The 19,781-nt window shown below is 40.8% G+C and overlaps 1 protein-coding gene across 1 annotated transcript; it reads right to left on the bottom strand.

Annotated features, from left to right (window-relative positions):
* Positions 1 to 7,575: 7,575 nt before the first annotated feature.
* On the bottom strand, positions 7,576 to 13,196 carry LOC133529989 (uncharacterized protein K02A2.6-like). Its single transcript, XM_061867779.1, has 2 exons — positions 10,047 to 13,196; positions 7,576 to 9,510 (listed from the first exon to the last, which is right to left on the bottom strand). Exons 1-2 carry the CDS (start codon positions 10,212 to 10,214, stop codon positions 9,307 to 9,309), a joined length of 372 nt encoding a protein of 123 aa, XP_061723763.1. The 5' UTR covers positions 10,215 to 13,196; the 3' UTR covers positions 7,576 to 9,306.
* Between the last annotated feature and the right edge of the window lie 6,585 nt (positions 13,197 to 19,781).

Genomic DNA, 19,781 nt, shown 5'->3' with positions numbered 1-19,781 from the left:
TTTTTGCTTCAACCCTACAGTGTGGGGTATCGCTGGAAAGGTCTTTCAAAACTAATATCCGGAGATAATCGCTCGGAAAAAAAAAATGTGTCCCCCCCTCTAACTTTTGAACCATAGGTCCAAAAAATATGAAAAAAATCGTGGAAGTAGAGCTTAACAAAGACATTAAACGAAAACTATAGCGGACATGATCAGCTTAGCTGTTTTCGAGTTATCGCAAAAAGTTGCCCCTTCATAGTAAAAACATCCACAGTTAATAGTATTTTATGCAACAGTTGTATAAGAAGGGTCAAAAAAGGCGAGTGGCGTGAGTTACAATGTGAGCCGGAGCCGAAGGCGTAGGCGAACATTGTAAAGGAATACGCCACGAGCATTTTTGACTTACTTATACAACCTTGTTACTATACTTTAAGCTCCAGTTTAGCTTATTGTGACGGAAGAGTAACTACGCAACCCTACACTGAGCATGGCCCGACATGCTCTTGGCCGATTTATTACACAATTCTATTGGTCTAATAAGCTATTTCAAAAGGGTAGATTCTATAAGGAAACGACAAGTTATAGGACATACATTAAAAACATTTTTTTTTTAATACTACGTCGGTGGCAAACAAGCATACGGCCCATCTGATGGTAAGCAGTCTCCGTAGCCTATGTACGCCTGCAATTCCAGAGGAGTTACATGCGCGTTGCCAACCCTAAACCCGCCCTCCCTCGTTGAGCTCTGGCAACCTTACTCACCGACAGGAACACAACACTATGAGTAGGGTCTAGTGTTATTTGGCTGCGGTTTTCTGTAAGGTGGAGGTACTTCCCCAGTTGGGCTCTGCTCTAGATCTGGAATGACATCCACTGGCTGTGCCCTACCACACAAAGCGAGATGACATTCACAATTCCCATACCTCTCTTTTGGACGTAGTTTAAGGACGTACCCGGGTCCAAACATTACTGGGTAATTGGTATTTTGGCTAGATTTCAAATTGAACAATGATTCAAATCTACTTTTAGCGCCATCTCGAGACAATAAAATGTGACATATTTAAATTGTGATTATTTTATTATGAAACCTTAGTTTTACGCGTTGTTTATATGTAGACAGATACTGGTGCATTTTGTATCTCGTAAATATACTCGTCAGTCTGCACGCTTGTTGATGAACTCGTTTAGCTTAGATCTTCCTCCTCGCGTTGTCCCGGCATTTTTTCCACGGCTCATGGGAGCCTGGAGGCCGCTTGACGACTAATCCCCAGAATTGGCGTAGGCACTAGTTTTACGAAAGCGACTGCCATCTGACCTTCCAACCCAGAGGGTCAACGTCACAGTCCGTCGCGAACTTCCCTTGCCAGCTCAGTGGCAGAGTATGCCGCTCTCGCATCGGTCTTTTCAGTCACCAAAAAAGATGTTTTGCGGACATTGCACTATAGATCGTCTGAAATAGACGCTAAGGCCAGTATATTGAGATTAGTCCGGTTTCCTCACAATGTTGTACTTCACCGAAAAGAGACTGGTAAATCTCAAATGATATTTCGTACATAAGTTCCAAAAAACTAATTGGTACGTGCCGGGGTTTGAACCCACGACCTACGGATTGAAAGTCGCACGCTCTTACCGCTAGGTCACCAGCGCTTCCTCGTTAGCTAATATATTCTTTTAAAATCGATTTTAATCATAAATCTAGTAATTAGTATGGATCGCTTGTTCTTTTTGCCCAATTCAAAAAAGTCCTAAGTGACGTAGATTTTTTCTGTTGCCCACCGTTTTTCATGGTGGGCCAAATTACGTAGGTTGTTTTGGTATGTTGTGAGAAATGTTAAAACGTATTTTTAATTTTGTGGCATTGCCTATGTTCTGTCCCTCACGGGCGCACGCGGTATAGCACATCTGTACGATCCTACCATCTATTATTTTAATCCATTTAGTGTCACTCAATCAATTTGCAATTGCACATACAGTAAAAGTTGTGTTATTAAAAATTAACAGTTTTAAAAATTAATATGCATGTTACGTAACCAATTTGAACCCGTAGCGCCATCTATCCGTAGAACTAGCACAAAACTGCAACAATTAGATGCTGAAAGAGATTATTTACCCGACAAGCGACGCAAACGAGGGCAATGTGTTTATCAGTTTATGTATGTGTATTAATTCAGTGATAAGCTTATTCTTATTAATATCACAACTATAAAACCATTGAAATCAATAAATTTTTCAACTCGACTTATACACATTTATATTGGCCCTTTCAGTTCAATAAGTAGCAAAAGGGTAGATTCTAGAAGGATTCCGCAAAATTATGGAACATTCAAGAAAAATATAGCTGCTACGTTTTCGATAGTTTTCAATATGAAGCAAAGTTCAAATTACATTTAGATCAAATATATACCTCTAACGCCATCTATTGACGAAGAAAAGTAGTAGAAGTACCAGTATAACACGTAGTATTAGTAGCAGTAGTACACGTTTTAAATATCAATATTTTATGATGAATTCTAATTTTACTCGTTGATTGTGAGCAGACAGATACTTATTTTGTTTCTCATAAGGACTCGTCATTCTTCACGTTTAGCCGAGATATATATTTTTTAATCTTATTTAATATATTCATTGTAACTTAATCAATTTTGCTATTGTTTTTAGTGGTAAAAGTCAAGTTTGAATAAGTAAAATAACTAAAATTATATTATGAATAATTTGATGGTATTTAAAAATTGTATAATATATGCATAATATTACGTAACTAATTTAAACCCATAGTGCCATCTATCCGTAGACGTAGGTCTTAACTTCAACAATTGAATGGTGAGAGATAGTTATTTAGCCGACAGACAACGCAAACGAGGGTAATGTGTTTATTTAGTATATGTATGAATGTATGAAAATTCAGTGATAAATTTATTCTAATTAGTTTTAAATATGTTTGTAACCCATAACTTCATAACTTGCATACCTGGCTTATCTGTCAATGTAAGTTGATTGGCCTACACAGCCATGAAAAGCGCTGCCGCCCTACCTGACACTGTTTGAATAGTCTGTAATAGACTCACAGGCCAATGATGATGAAGTTGATTAAGTCATTAGTTTTTTTTTTTTTCAATGTTTTCTTTTATTTTTAACCGACTTCAAGATTTCAAAAGAGGAGGTTATCAATTCGGTTGTATGTTTTTTTTTAATGTTTGTTACTCCATAACTCCGTCATTTCTAAACCGATCTTGAAAATGATTTTTTTGTTTGAATTGATATATATACAGATTACTATATGTATGAGTAATTTTTGTATTTTCTGGAACAAATCAAGCAATTACATTTAAAAAAGTGACATTTGATGAAGTGGAACTGCTGATGATGATCAGAATGGAACTCTTCAACGACGCATAGTACACGTTTGGCGATTTCTCCTCTTCGTTGTGTTTGTTAAGTAAATGAAATTTTCAAGACAAATTTTTGTCAAGTTCGAATTGTGACGATGGGGTCCATGAGGACTCGAGGGAACTCCTCAAATGTTAAAGGCATATAATATATATATATATATATATATATAGTGATCTTAGTATTTTCATTAACAAATCAAGTATTTACATTTGTAGAAGTGACATTTGATGAAGTGGAACTGCTGATCATCATCAGCAGTTCCACTTCATTCAGAGTTTCGTTCTGTTCATCAACAGAACGAAACTCTTCATCATTGAAAAGAACAAGTTGCCAAACGTGAACTATGCATATGCATCATTGCATAGTTCACGTTTGGCAACTTGTTCTCTTTGCCAAGCAGTTAGGTTTTCAAGGCTCATTTTTAGGGTTCCGTAGTCAACTAGGAACCCTTATAGTTTCGCCATGTCCGTCTGTCTGTCTGTCGTCTTGTCGTTGTCTGTGTGAGTTATCGCAAAAAGTTTTCCCTTCATAGTAAAAAGACTTACTTTAATTAGGTACTGATTATGCAAATTTGCCTATTTGTTTAACTCGGGTGAAAGGTACCGTTTCATCCCTTGGTTAACAATTTACTATACTTTAAGCTCCAGTTTAGCTTATTGTGACGGAAGAGTAACTACGGAACCCTACACTGAGCGTGGCCCGACATGCTCTTGGCCGGTTTTATTATATTTCTATCCTATTTCGTTCCTTCGTTCGTATATCCTATTTTAGGGTTCCGTAGCCAAATGGCATAAAACGGAACCCTTATAGCTCCGCCATGTCCGTCTGTCTGTCAGTCTGTCTGTCTGTCTGTCCGAGGCTTTGCTCCGTGGTCGTTAGTGCTAGAAAGCTGAAATTTGGCATGGATATATAAATCAATAAAGCCGACAAAGTCGTACAATAAAAACTAAAAATTAAATTTTTTTTAGGGTACCTCCCCTACACGTAAAGTGGGGGTGAATTTTTTTTTTCACTTCAACCCTAGAGTGTGGGGTATCGTTGGAAAGGTCTTTCAAAACTAATAGGGGTTTTTAAGAAACATTTTTTGATGAAGTGAATATATTCGGAGATAATCGCTCCGAAAGAAATAAAAAATGTGTCCCCCCCTCTAACTTTTGAACCATAGGTCCAAAAAATATGAAAAAAATCGTGAAAGTAGAGCTTAAGAAAGACATTAAATGAAAACTATAGCGGACATGATCAGTTTAGCTGTTTTTGAGTTATCGCAAAAAGTTTTCCCTTGGGCCGTTGGGATTTATACTAATGATTAACGATCTTCCTGACGTAGTGATGGATTCTACCTGCCTCTTATTTGCTGACGACTTAAAACTGGTCCGAGTGGTTAGGGATATCTCGGATTGTCGTAAATTGCAGGACATTGACAATGTTGTCCACTGGAGTGTAGACAATAAATTATACTTTAATGAAGACAAGTGCACGGTAATTTCATTTAGTCGTTGCACATAATCGGTGGAAAGCCAATGCAGCGAGTGTCGGAGGTGGGCGATCTCGGGGTCCGCTTAGCTGCCGATTTGTCAATTCGTGATCACGTTATTGGTGTCTGCAAGAAAGCATTTCGTAACCTCGGTTTCTTGATGCGACAAGCAAAGGACTTCACGAACATCACAGCGATCCGAGCAGTGTATGATGCCCTCGTGAGAAGTCACCTTGAATGTAACGCGGTAATTTGGAGTCCACACGAAGCTAAATACAAAGTCATGATGCAACGCGTTCAAAATATGTAAATATGTTAGGCTTACTTAAAGCTATATGGCGTATATCCGGGGTATCCCTTGCTGTATCCCACGCTGTTCGTGCTGGGAATGATAGGGTATAGCAAGCTAGAGGTGAGGCGGGAACTTGCCCTCGCTTCATATGTAGTTAGGGTGATGAGAGGCGAGTTGTGTAACCCCGGGGTCCTGCACGCCCTGGCGCTGTACGTACCGGACCGGCACGTGTGGCGTCGCCGCCGCCCGCCGCTGCTGGCCGTACCCCTTGCTCGCACAAAACTGCTAACGAGGGCCATTCGCACTATCAATAAACTTGCGTTGAAGTTGGACATATTTACGTGCTCTCTGAATGATCTCACAAAGGCTGCAATGATAATATTAGGTTAAAATTATAATTATATAGTCAATAACTCTGATTATTGGTTTGTCGCTTATCTATCGCATTAGGCTATACCTGTAATGATAGATTTAAGCTTTATTTAAAAAAAATGTAAGTAATGTGTTGGAAAGTGAAGTTTAAATTTATCGCTGAACATGTGCATCTTCAAAAAAGGTATTATAACAATCGTTATTATTTTACGTCGGTTATAAAGGTTAATATCATAATGATGTCTTGTGAACAACTAATTCCATACCTACTAATATACCGACAAGTTATCGATACAGTCATATTAACATTTTGTCAAGCCCTAGCGTAAAGTAACAGTTTAGGTTTTTACACAAAATATTCTAAATTATTGACTAATATCATGAAATATTAACACACAATTGAAGAAAAACTTATAATGAACTGTATAAATTGGCTTTTTACACTTTTTATGCTGTTAATTTGATATAATATCGTTACGAAAATTTCGCTACGATTATCATAATTACCTGTGAAATGAGTATTTCCCTGGGTTTTTTGGCCCTGAAACACAACAATCCGGCACACAACATGACACCATCTTCACTAAATTACTTACTTAATATTTATTTTTGATTTTGATTCTCGTATATTTTTAACGTTAAAAAATACGGCAATATGATTTTGGCCGCCTCGGCCGCCTTCGAATTCAAAAAATGGTTACGTTTTCTCATATGTAGTCTGCCTCTTTCACACTCGTGGCTTGTTCATATACGTGATGGCTTCCCTTTCGCACACTTCATCTGTCTGTCAAGCGAAGCGTATGACAAGTCTCTGAGTAGTACAATACGTCTAATCGCACGCACACAACGCCGTGTCGAAGACTGCCGAACTGAAACGACGTTAGACGAAGTGGGGAGCGTGAGGTTTTTTCGTTACGGAATTTCTGGATTCGGTCCCCGCGCTCAAGGCCCGCGATAGAAGCTATGCAATAGCTTAAAAAAACGCTGGAGTTTATTTTGATAAATGATCTACCAGAAGTGGTCAATGAGTCTAAATATTTGTTATTCGATGATGACCTCAAGTTGCTCTTGGCTATAAAGAATGAGGGAGACTGTGAGCGCCTCAAGCGAGACATAGAGTAGTGGAGTGAAGCCAGAAAAACAAACTACAATTTAATGTGGATAAATGCGTTACCATTACATTCACCCGATCCAAAACACCTTTCAACCACAGGTACCATGGAGCGTAGCAGGAGCTCAGCTAAAAAGAGTGGATTCCGTGAGAGACTTGGGAGTACACATAGCAGCTTGTTTCAGAGACCATAATTATTGTCAGTGAGTGTAAAAAGGCGTTCAAAATTCTGGGTTTTGTGCTGCGCCGAGCAGTGGGCTTCTCGGACGTGAAAGCCGTGTCGGCGCGGCGTTGTACAATGCCCTGGTAAGAAGCAAATTAGAGTGCAACGCAGCAATATGGGCTCCGCATGAGGCCAAATACCGACCCGCGAGCCAAGTGATCCACCGTCCAGGGTAATAGTTTATTATTACACCACACGTTAGTGGTAACAACAATGTTACGACATCAAAATTTTTAAATAAATAAAATAAATCATTACGAAAAAAGTAATAAACGATTACCGCATGTTGACGTATATATACATATATATATGTCCGGTCTGCGTACAACACCACAGTTGATGTTCGCGAGAGTTCAAAGACTATAATCCGTCTATATAATACGGAGGAGGAGAGGATAAGCTGTAACGGCGCGGATTTTTATGCCGGTCGAAGCGCAACTCTCTCCTCCACAAAATAGTAGACGTTAATAATCTCAAACATTTTAAATACGCGACGCGAGATCGAAATAATAGATCTCACCTGTGTGTGTGTGACGTAAACTGGACACATATATATAATTGTTTCATGTTAACGGATTATTTTTGTTATACATGTTTGTATGTATATATACCATACCAACATGTATACACGTTAATGATCCTTCCGCAGGTTCCCCTACGGAAACCTTGTTACGACTATTACTTCCTCTAAATGATCAAGTTTGGTCAACTTCCCAGCAATGCCGACGGCCGTGAAGCCACCGCGTGTCGGTCCGAAGACCTCACTAAATCATTCAATCGGTAGTAGCGACGGGCGGTGTGTACAAAGGGCAGGGACGTAATCAACGCGAGCTTATGACTCGCGCTTACTGGGAATTCCTCGTTTATGGGGGATAATTGCAAACCCCAATCCCCAGCACGAAGGAGTTTCAACGGGTTGCCCGGGCCTCTAGGCCAAGGAGAACATGCTGATTCCTTCAGTGTAGCACGCGTGCGGCCCAGGACATCTAAGGGCATCACAGACCTGTTATTGCTCAATCTCATGCGGCTCGAAACCGTCGGTCCCTCTAAGAAGAATTTTAATACGTCGCCAGTGAGTTGCGCGACCGCGAACGGCCGCGCGCACCTAAATGACGACGCCTATTTAGCAGGCTAGAGTCTCGTTCGTTACCGGAATTAACCAGACAAATCGCTCCACCAACTAAGAACGGGCTTGCACCACCACCCACCGAATCAAGAAAGAGCTGTTAATCTGTCAATCCTTCCGGTGTCCGGGCCTTTTGCAATATCGCGATGATTAATCGATATACCGTCATCGATAAAATTCAAAAATTCGCATAATACCCTACTTTTTTTTCGTCTTTTATAATGTCTAACGGTAGGCGTGACAAATTAACTGCTAAACAGTTTTGTTCCGATTTAACGCAAGCTATCTCATAGTCGTACCCGCTTAAAATTACCGCCCACCGCTGCAATCGTCCCGCTACCATTTGCGGTATACTTTTATGCTGGCTTAAAATGTGCGCTAACGGTTTACAGTCCGTAACTAAGGTAAACCGTCTACCAAAAAGGTAGTGATGAAATTTTTGAACGCCAAAAATGATTGCAAGACCCTCACGACATATTTGTGCATAATTTCGTTCAGGCGGTTGAGCGCCCGCGAGGCGTGCGCCACTGGCAGATCACCCCCTTCGCCCCGCTGCACCAGCGCCGCCCCCAACCCATACGGAGATGCGTCACAATAGAGCCATAGAGGTGCATCAGGTTTATAATGCATTAACATCGGTTTTGCGGCTAACATTTGTTTCATTTTCATGAATGCTTCGTTGCATTCCCGAGACCACAAAAACTTGTTATGTTTTTTTAGTAGCTCGTAAAGCGGGTGTAAAACGGTACTTATATTAGGTATGAATTTGGCATAATAATTGACCAAGCCTAAGAATGCCTTTAAACGCGATACGGTGTCTGGTACTGGGGCTGCCTGAACGGCATCTATTTTGCTCGTCTGTCACCGATTTTTGGAAAAAAATGCATTTATTTTGTGCAACTCTTGATCCTGCCTCAGACAATATTTTGAATACCGATATCAGGCGTTTGTAATGATCATCCTCGTTAACTCCCGTGACCAAAATATCATCGCAATACACTGCAATAAGGTTCATATTCTTGAATAGGCTATCCAGGACGCGCTGAAATTTACTCATATTACACTTAATACCGAACGGTAATCTATTGTAACAAAAGTTACCCTTATGAGTCACGATTACGCACAGCTGTTTAGATTCTTCTGTAAGCGGTAATTGCTGATAAGCATGACTCAAATCTATTTTACTGAAAAGTTGTCCTCCTTGCAAATTAGAGAATATTTCATCGATACGAGGTATCGGGTATTTGTCATCCTCTAATACCGGGTTTAGTGTTACTTTAAAATCCCCGCATAGTCTTACCTCACCTGATTGTTTGATAACGGGCACGACGGGCGTCCCTCACTCGCTAGTCTCCACCGGCGAGATGACCCCGTCCGCCTGCAGGCGCTCCAGCTCGGCCTCCACTGCGGCGCGCAGCGCGTGCGGCACGGCCCGCGGCTTGCAGAACACGGGCCGCGCGTCACTGGCCACTTTTAGTTGTATGGGCTTACCTGTGAACTTGCCAGTTCCCTGCGCGAACACCTGCGGGAACTCTCGAGCCAGCTGTGTCACTACACCCTCACGAGCGTTATTAATACTACATATCGTCTCGGGAGCCTGAGGACTGCATTGTATACCTAACGCCGTCATCCACCGACGTCCGATAATGGGCGGGCTGTCGTCTGAGTCTACTACGACTAACTTTAAATTTGATTTCTTTTTATTGCCATACGTAAACTTTCCACGACATAATGCCCTTCGGTGTAACTTTTTGTCCCGCGTACATTTTTAAATTTGTCTTAGGAGGTAACAAATTAACATTTTTAAACAGCTGATTAAAATAACTGCCAGACAGCGCTTATCGCAGCACCACAGTCCAGCTGCATGCGCACCTTGACTCCGTTCACCGTCACAGTGCGCCACCATGGTTGATCACTGCCGGTGTTGTCGTCTATAGAGTACAACGGCACGTCGTACTCGTCATCGGCGTCCTCCGACCCGCCGTCGTCGCTCGTGTCCCTAGACTCCGTACACACGTTGACGCTATGATGTTTCCGGTTTTTACACGCTTTCGCAATATGTCCCTTCTTGCCACACACGTAGCACTCCGTGTTCATGAATGAGCAGCTCCTCGGATGGTGCGTGCCCAAGCACCGCGGACAGCGCGCGCGCGGTGCCGCCGCCGGCTGCCTGCGACGCGGGGGCGCGCGCGCGCCGCCGCCGCCGCCAACGCGCACCGCGTGCACGTCCTCTTCTCGCGTCGACATCGGCGCCGATGTCGCGCTCCCAGCGCCACTGCTGGGTCCGCTCGCTTTCGAGTCTCGATCCGCCGCCTCTAACGACGTCGCTATTTCCACTGCGCGGCTGAATGTTAATTTATCCTCAGTTAACAGCTTGAAACGTATCGCATCACTTCTCAATCCGTATGCCAGCTGATCACGTAGGTTCTCTTCTAAGTACGTAGAACCGGAGAAATTGCATTTTTGAGCAAGCTGCTAGAGTTGCGCCACGTACTCATTAATTGACTGGTCAGTAGTTTGCTTACATGCCCGAAATATCATACGCTCTGCCAGCTCGGATCGTTTCGGTGATAAATGTTCGCGCACTTTTGTCACCTTTATCCGGCTCCGATGGATAGCACAAATCTATTATTCAATCCAAAGTTTCAGTCCCGACCACCGCGATAAAGTACTGCGCCCGAGCGTCCGGTTTTACGTTGGTTATATCAAACCATGCCGTTAACTGACTAATGTATGTATTCCACTTTCCCGGACGTAAATTAAATTCTCTAATGTTAAAAGGTAGTGTTTTCGACATCCTCGTTAGCCAATGTTATGTACTGGGAATTAATATATGGGAGTCAAATAACACAGCACGCGAGTATATTCAAGACTGATTTATTGTTCTGCCGTAGGTAGGCGCGTAATCTTAACCTACCCTTATTTGATACATCGCATTAATCTTTCTTGAATTATATAAAATGTACAATGATTAATGCAGTTTCATACATCATGTAATATCAATTAGATATACGAGTATGTATAGTGATCAAGTAAGAACATCATGCATGTCTTTAATTGCAAGGATGCAGCATAGTAGAACGAAAACAAAAACATGTATACTTAGCATAAAGAATCTAGTACAATATGCAGTTAGCTTGGCCCATCTTCAATTTCTATTTGCACTTTGTTCCTCGTACATACACGTTGCACACGTGACAGACAGGAAATGATAAGCAGCACTTTGTGCAGAGACGAAGAAGCGTTCACTGTTTTAATAACAGCAAGCGTCATGACTCAATAATGTAAATGTCACCCGAGGCACGGTATCATCGTAGATGTGATTCTGTAGAGTGAGTCAACGGGTCAGGTGAACTTCTAACCCAGAGGGCCACGTCAAACCAGCTTTCTTTGGATTATGCAAGTTATAGAGGGGCGTGGCTATGGGCATGGCGCACCCAGGTTATATCTCGAGCTTGGATTTCCTTTGTACTGTTATATACTCTGTAATATATCATCATGCACCTGGTGCTCTATGTTCGCCTACCGCTCTATTATATCATTGCGATTGCAGATAATGAATAAGTGTAGGTGATTGTTCAAGAACCGTACAACAAGGAAATCATATTTTTATTTTATCTTTTACATTGTGAAGATGTACTCTTATTTGTGGTATAAAATGCTACCTGAAATACTCATGAAATTCATTTGACACACATTGACGACAATTATATGATGTAATGATTATGATGTAATAAGTTGGCAAAATGAACAGAACGAGACAAAAGTTTACACAGTAAACAAAAACAAGATATACAAGATGTTAATGAAATGTCATAAATATAATTCAGTGAAGTTTGTTTACCTTCCGATGGCTGGCTTGCGATAGTAAAAGCCTGGTGATGCAAAAGGTGAGTTATTACAAGACTTGGTTTTGTAACATACTGATAAAACGATTTCAGTAATGTCGCAGAAATATTAAAACGCGAGACGAAAGAGTTTACCCAGTAATCAAATGGATGGACACTACGTTAAAAACGTCTTAAAGTATCGATTGCTGTTTGTAAGAAGGAGGGAGGAGGACTGCAGAGTTAAAGCGAAATTATACTTGACATTTCATTAACATTTAGTAAGTTTGTTTACTGTGTAAACAACCTTTGTCTCGTTGTGTTCTTTCTGCCAATTAATTAAATCGGTTAAATAACAAAAAATACAAAACATGCATACGTTCCACTTACGCACCGGTTCTCGTATATATATTATTTAAAAGAAAAAAAACCCGAAGGAAAAAAAACTTTAATTATTTATTATGTCTTGCCAGATTCAGTTAGTTGTTAGTATGATTTCGCTTTAACTCTGCAGTCTTCCTCGCTCCTTCTTACAAACAGCAATCAATACTTAAGACGTTTTTAACGTAGTGTCCATCCATTTGTTGACTGGGTAAACTCTTTCGTCTCGCGTTTTAATATTTCTGCGACATTACTGAAATCGTTTTATCAATATGTTACAAAACAAAGTCTTGTAATAATAAACTCGCCTTTTGCATCACCAAGCTTTTACTATCGCAAGCCAGCCATCAGAAGGTAAACACAAACTTCACTGAATTATATTTATGAATTTCATTAACATCTTTTATATCTTGTTTTTGTTTACTGTGTAAACTTTTGTCTCGTTCTGTTCATTTTGCCAATTTATTACATCAGTTTGCAGTAAACTCAACAGTTTTGCTCTTTGTTTCATGCCATGAGCATATAATTGTCGCCAATGTGTATCAAATGAATTTAATGAGTAAGTATTTCAGGTAGCATTTTATACCACAAATAAGAGTACCTCTTCACAATGTAAATGATAAAATAAAAATAGGATTTCCTTGTTGTACGGTTCTTGAACAATCACGTACACCTATTCATTCTCTGCAATCGCAATGATATAATAGAGCGGTAGGCGAACATAGAGCACCAGGTGCATGATGATATATTACAGAGTATATACAGTACAAAGGAAATCCAAGCTCGAGATATAACCTGGGTGCGCCATGCCCATAGCCACGCCGCCGTTTGATGTGGCCCTCTGGGTTAGAAGTTCATCACCTGACCCGTTGACTCGCTACAGAATCACATGTATCATGGTACCGGGCCTCGGGTGAAATTTACATAGAGTTTTATGACGCGTGCTGTTATTAAAGAAGCTTTGTGTAGACGAAGTGCTGCTTAACATTTCCTGTCTGTCACGTTTGCAACGTGTATACGAGGAATAAAGTGCAAATATAAATTGAAGATGGGCCAAGCTAACTGCATATTGTATAATAACTGTGTTAGATGTTATCACACTTTCAACACACGGTACACAAAAGTATCTTTAGCCAGATTTTACTTACGTAAATTACTATAACAGAACGAATATTTCGCGGCGTGAGAACAAACAATGCGCCATGCACAACACGAGCAACAATAGCAAACCTCGCGCGGCGCGCGCAGTGTCGCACAAATAACAATTGCAACAACCCTCGCGCGGCGCGCGCAGTGTTTCAATACTGTGTGATGATTGCCCCCCCTCCCGCGCGCTTCGCCTATTAGTGAGATCGCTCGATACAGCTTACTTTATCATTTTACATTTTGCCCGAGCAAGCGGAAACGGAGAAATAATTTAGTATTTTATTTCTTTACCGCATGGTATTAATAATCACCTTGTAAAAATATATGTCATTCTAAACAAGTAATATAGCCTAGGAAAAATAAAAAATAAAATTTTAATTGTTTTTAATTACTATATTTTGGAGAAAACAATTACGTACAAATCTGGAACAACTGCACTGCAGTGTAGAGTTTTGTAGTTGCCAAATTTGGAACAATATGCAGTACAGCTGCGCATATTTAATCAACACTTTTAACCAAAATAAATAAATCCTTTTTTAGTTGATATAGTATAATACTTTTTGCAAACATTTATTGCTAAAATTAAATTCCTTGAAGCAATTACGATTTTTGTTTAGACACCTTTTGGCACATGACATGGGTTTTTTGTATGCAGCCCGCTAACTTGCATCATTGGCGATCTGACATCCATTCTGGCCAATGGTTAAAACCATCTTCAGCTACTTCGTTGTATGTATATATTTCTGGGTGGTTTCTGACTGGGTAGGTGGTGGTGATAGTGGGTAGGTGAATAAAACCAAGTAACATCTTGTGCTCAATATTTAATCTTCTAAATTAGAAATATTTACTTCCTGGACTTGTTATATATATTAAATTTATGCGATAGTAACGCTTTTCACCTACCAGCATTATCCTAAGTAATTTCTAAAAAGTTACACTGAACTCCTGCATTTCACTTTCACATAATAGCACAAATGTCACAAGCAGCTTCAATAAAAAATTCTATCTCAGAATTGACCAATATGTTCCAAAACCAAATGTCCGCTTTCCAAAGAAGCCTCGAAAATGCAGATCCGACCAACCCTACAGTTGCCTCCGTGTCAGCGAGCTTCATTGCGTTTAAGGACTTTGTGATGAAGTCCCTCCAGACTCTCCAGAAGCATGTCGAACTTCTAACGCGTCAGGTGGACCACATGGAGACACGCGCACGCCGGAAGATGCTGCTGGTTCATGGCGTAGACACAGCGAAGCTTGCTGTTAGCCAGTTGCAGGCTGACTTTTCTGTTGCGGAATTCGAACGCAGCCATCGGTTGGGCAGGCGCGGTATGCTGCGGTCCCTTAACATATCTCCTGCAGCAATTGGCTGGATTCGTAGTTACTTAATTGGTCGTCGGCAATGCATTAAGGTGAACGATCTCTGCTCTTCTTGGTGCAACACGCTGGCCGGCGTACCGCAAGGCAGCGTGTTGTCCCCCTTATTATTTTCAATTTTCATAAATTCCATAACCTTCAATCTTTCTTCGCATTATCACCTGTATGCCGACGACCTTCAAATTTACTCACAGGGTAAAACTGATGATCTTCAGACTGTCATTAACACCATAAATAATGATTTAGTGAAAATCTTGGACTGGAGTGTTGCTTTTGGCCTCAAAGTAAATCCTTCAAAAACGCAGAGTATTATTTTCGGAAGTCCAAAATTATTATCGAAGATAGACTTCAATACACTATCTCCAATTTATTTTGATGGCGTTCTGATCCCGTATTCGAAGCAAGTAAAGAATTTGGGACTTCTCATGGATAGTACCCTATCATGGGTGCCTCAAGTTGGCGAAGTAAGCAGGAGAATGTTTGCAGCAGTGAGCTCTCTTAAAAGGCTACGAAATCTTTTACCAATACCGACCAAAATTGCGCTTGCCCAAACCCTCCTTCTCCCCATTTTGGACTACGCTGACGTTTCATATCCTGATCTAACGGAGGAGCAACTTAATAAACTTGAGCGCATCCAAAATATCTGCATCCGGTTCATATTTGGGTTACGCAAGTATGACCATGTTTCTCTTTTCCGCTCACAGCTCAAGTGGTTGCCTATTCGTTTTCGTCGTAACTTTCATATTCTGTCTCTCCTATATTCTATTCTTTTCCTTCCAGCAACTCCCCGCTATCTTAAGGAGCGTTTTAACTATCTAAATTCTGAGGCTGTCGCGCAGCCTGCTTCTCTCCGTCCCATCTTCTTCTACAAAATTTTACAACACTTCATTTACTTTTCAAGCTGTCCGACTCTGGAACTCCTTACCCGTTGGCATTAGATGCGCTCAATCTCTTGCTGTGAAGAACATTATTTATCTCTCCCTTAATGTTTATATAGTACATAGTTATTTTTACTCTGTGGCTGACATGCTGCTGTCATATTTAGCTATGTTTCGGTTAATTTTAAATATATTTATATGTATGTTTATGTATGTCTATTTGTATTCCTTATATGTGTATGTTTATTCACTGTAATTGTGTGTGTGAATCTAGGCTCCATAACGGTTTGGCAACACCTACTTTTTCGATTAACTTCTCTATTTCCGCTACCCAAAGGTTGTCTGGAAGAGATCGCTTTTTAGCGATAAGACCGCCTGTTGTCTGCCTCTAAATTTAATCAATGGTTTATTTTTCTTGTATATTTTTACTGAGGTGTGCCAATAAAGAGTATTCTATCTATCTATCTATATTTCAATCGATGCAATATTATTTATAACTATGAAACCCTAATCTACTTCAAATGCATCATAAATTCGAAATATAAATATAAGTATTAAATAACCAAACTGCATGATGTGCCACATTTGTCTTAGTAAAAAAAGCCATTAATGCACAGTGTTCCGAATATGTCACAAAGTTATACAAATAAATAATTGTAATACAAACTTCCTTGTTGAGGATTCATTTAACTACACATAACAATAGCAACTTCACCAAAACTTTGATTTGATGGAATAAAATCGCGAGCCGAAATACCTCCGCCGTGCTCTGTCACTAAGTCACCGCAACCGGTTTTCTACTCACATTATTTGTAGTATCACGAAAGATCCAGTATGCCACAACTACCCTGTTGTGTGAAGCACTTCTCTAGCTAATAAATAAAAAGATATAAAACGGCACACAGAGATGGCGTTAATAAAGTGTGGTAGCCGGAAATATCAAGTGTGACAAATTTCTGACGGTATGCAGTCAAAGGGTTAAATAATCAATTATTTATATTTTATTAACCGCCTTCAAAACCAAGGAGGCTCTCAGTTTGACCCGTATGTTTTTATGTATCTATCTTTGTTCGCTATTATATCGCGTTTAGCTGAACCTATTTTGATGCGGTTTTCAGAAAATTGTTTGTTACATTCTAGGGAAGGTTTTATTATACATGGATATTTTGAAGAATCAATTGGACCCGGTAGGTGACGCTGCTATCGGTATATATTCAAAGCTCAATGCTTGTCCGCCGCTGAACTAACCACGATCGAAACTGGCGATCTAGCTTTCTGTTTTGCGAGGATATAGAAACGGTATACTTAATCTGTTGTGGATTCAATTATTTTTTTTATCGCATGTCGTTCGATCGATCCGCGCCAGTACAGGAAAATACTATTTTCATTTCTAATTCTCTTCATCAGAGGGTCATTTTGCGTCATTTGGGCGCCTAGCCTTCCACTCATAGGTTAAACGCGTCTTCCAAAAAAGGTACTCGGCAACTGTCACCGTTTCTTGGTAAGATTTTAGTGACCAGTTCCATGCAAGCGTGAGCGGAGGCTATTACAGGAGGCATTTCGCAGAGTGTAGTCTAAGTTGCGGATGTGCAAAGGGAAGAGCTATGAGGGCGCTGTACGAAGTGTAGAAATCATGCGTGGCATGGGGAAGCAGTTACGTAATCGTTATATATATATACATGTGTTTACTATCTGTGCATTACACGTCAGTCTATACCGGATCGTCTTGTTTCATTGACGCGCCTATCTACCTAACAGTGGCAAACGAGTATATTAAATTTTGATCGACGCGTGCGTGATTTTTCGATGTAAATATCCCTTTTGGACATATTGAGTGTTTTAATATCACTAGCGGTAATTGGGACGCATATGTGAGACGTGTTGAACAGTATATACAAGTTAATTCAATTTCTAACGCAGCGGCTAACGTGGACGATGACCTGGACCCATGGCCGCCGTACTCAATGCGGGGACCATGGGTCCACCTTAACTCATAACAACAACGCCGGGTCTTCAACTCGAGCATCACCATTGCTTTCTGACTGATGGTGATGCCGGACCCGGCATCGCATAAATCACACCAGCCTTTTCACAAATGTCACCACGGGCACAGGGTCGCCCGTATCCCTAGCGAGGGCCCTGTGTCTTCAATTGACATAACTAACCTTAATAAAAAAAAAAAAAAAAACGTGGACGATGACTCGCGAATGCGACGCGGCGCGGCGCGGCGGCCCAACGGCATTCGGAAATCGCCCACGTAGGACACTTCCGTAGGTATCAAACTTATCAAAGGATTTAATTCACCCGTACCGCGCCGCGCCGCTTCGCGTTCGCGAGTTATGCGCTCAGGTAAGACACTGCCTAACACCTTGAAAGTAGCCACGTTAGTGACGGTTGTCGGACCAGAATGTTACGAGTTAATGTGCACCTGTGTGCACCGGTTAACCCCGAAACTAGAACATTTGAAGAGCTCGTAAGATTTGTAAAAAAACACCTCGAGCCTCTAAGGTCCGAGATAGCGGAAAGGCATTTGTTTCGATAGAGAATACAGCGGCAAGGTGAAAGTGTTCGAGACTACCTTCAAGCATTAAAATGTTTAGCAAATCCGTGCAATTTTAGCGGCTGCTTTGAGGTTTGCCTTCGTGATCAGTTCGTGTCGGGGCTGTTTAATGAAGATATGAGGTCCATCGGTTCAGCTCGGGCCAGGGCGCCGGCGCTGCCGCCGCGCGCGCCAAAACCAAGCAACGCGTCGGCGGCCACTGCAGCAAGGCGAGGTACGTCGATGGCAGGTGTCGATTCAAGCATTATTCGTGTGACAGTTGTGGACTAAAGGGTCACTTAAAGGTAATGTGCAAAGTTAAAAGTGCAGTCGGTAGTGGGAGTGGAAAGACAAGAGATCAGTTACATTTTAACGACCCCGTAGACAGCGATAACGATGCCAGCAACGATTGTCCTTTCTATAATTTAGTAGCGAGCAATGAGTGTGACGACCCGTTTCACGTGTCTAAAAGTGGCAAACTTGACATGTAACTTTGAAGTAGACACGGGAAGTAGAATTTCGGCCATTTCCGAACATTTTTCGCATATACCGATTCAAAATCAACAGTTAATATTTCGTTCATATATTGGTCACCCCATTCGACCAATAGGTTATATTGTGGCTATAATATGGAAACACTTAAACTACATGTAATTAAAAACGGGGGACCGCCATTGATGGGTCAAACATGGATCGGAAAGTTAAAATTGTTATTCGATTGTCATAATATTGCAGATGACGACTCAATGGCGAGATCCTTGAAAGATGAGTTCCCGGAGGTTTTTGCAGACGGGTTAGGGACATTTAAGTCCGAGTTACGTTTGCATTTAAAAGATAAAACGCCTGTGTAAACGTTCAAGATGTATGGTTTTGTGATGCGCTCCAGTACCGAATTTCGTCATCCGAGCACATATCTGCACCTATTCAAATCACTAATTCGCTCTCAACTAGAACATAATGTATCTGTTTGGAACCCTTATTACAATAAATATAACGAGGCCCTCGAGACCGTTCAGAAAAAAAATCTTAATACAATGTATTTTCGTTGTCATCGCAGTAGATTATCTTATCCAGAGTTATTAAAGAAATAGGTATTGTATGTTAGATCTTAGCTCTAGGCGCTCATTACTTGAAGCATTAGTATTACACGGCATTTGTAATAATCAGTTTGACTGTATTGCTCTTAACAATAAACTTAGTTATAGAGTACCCAGCTACAGTAGACAGCGAGAGGCGCGCCCGCACCAACTGTTCGTCACCGGCCGCTGCCGCACGCACGCTGGTGAGCGCGCTCCTCTGCGCAGACTTGTCAGCACTTACAATAAAAAATTTAATCACGTAGATATTTTTGGTTGTAGTTTAAATGTTTATAAAAAACGTATTATTGATGTTTTAACACACCCTATAAACTAAGTACTTCTTCTAGTTTCTTGTACTGTATTTCATGTACCTACCAAATACATAACCAACCATTCTATGTTGTTGTTGACACCAAGAGTCCTTAAGACTGTCGGTGTTTAGCTTTCGCTCTGAATTAATATTATTTATATTAATTAGTGGTAATCGCTGTGGGCCACACATATTGTAAACAATATAGTAATTATTATTGTAAGTATTACTTGTAGTGGCTGTTTGTTTACCCTAATAAAGAGAAAAAAAAAACAGTACGGAC

Source organism: Cydia pomonella, chromosome 22, assembly GCF_033807575.1.
Source record: "Cydia pomonella isolate Wapato2018A chromosome 22, ilCydPomo1, whole genome shotgun sequence".
Lineage (NCBI taxonomy): Eukaryota > Metazoa > Arthropoda > Insecta > Lepidoptera > Tortricidae > Cydia > Cydia pomonella.
Note: the sequence above shows the minus strand (reverse complement) of the source record. Positions and strands in the feature narration are given on the sequence as shown.

Bases quoted from the DNA above. Each gene is read 5' to 3' on its own strand.
- LOC133529989 (XM_061867779.1), bottom strand. From the start codon at position 10,214: ATGTCGACGCGAGAAGAGGACGTGCACGCGGTGCGCGTTGGCGGCGGC. The intron at 9,511-10,046 runs GTGTGTGGCAAG...GTAGTGACACAG, and splicing joins TCATGAACACGGAGTGCTAC to CTGGCTCGAGAGTTCCCGCA.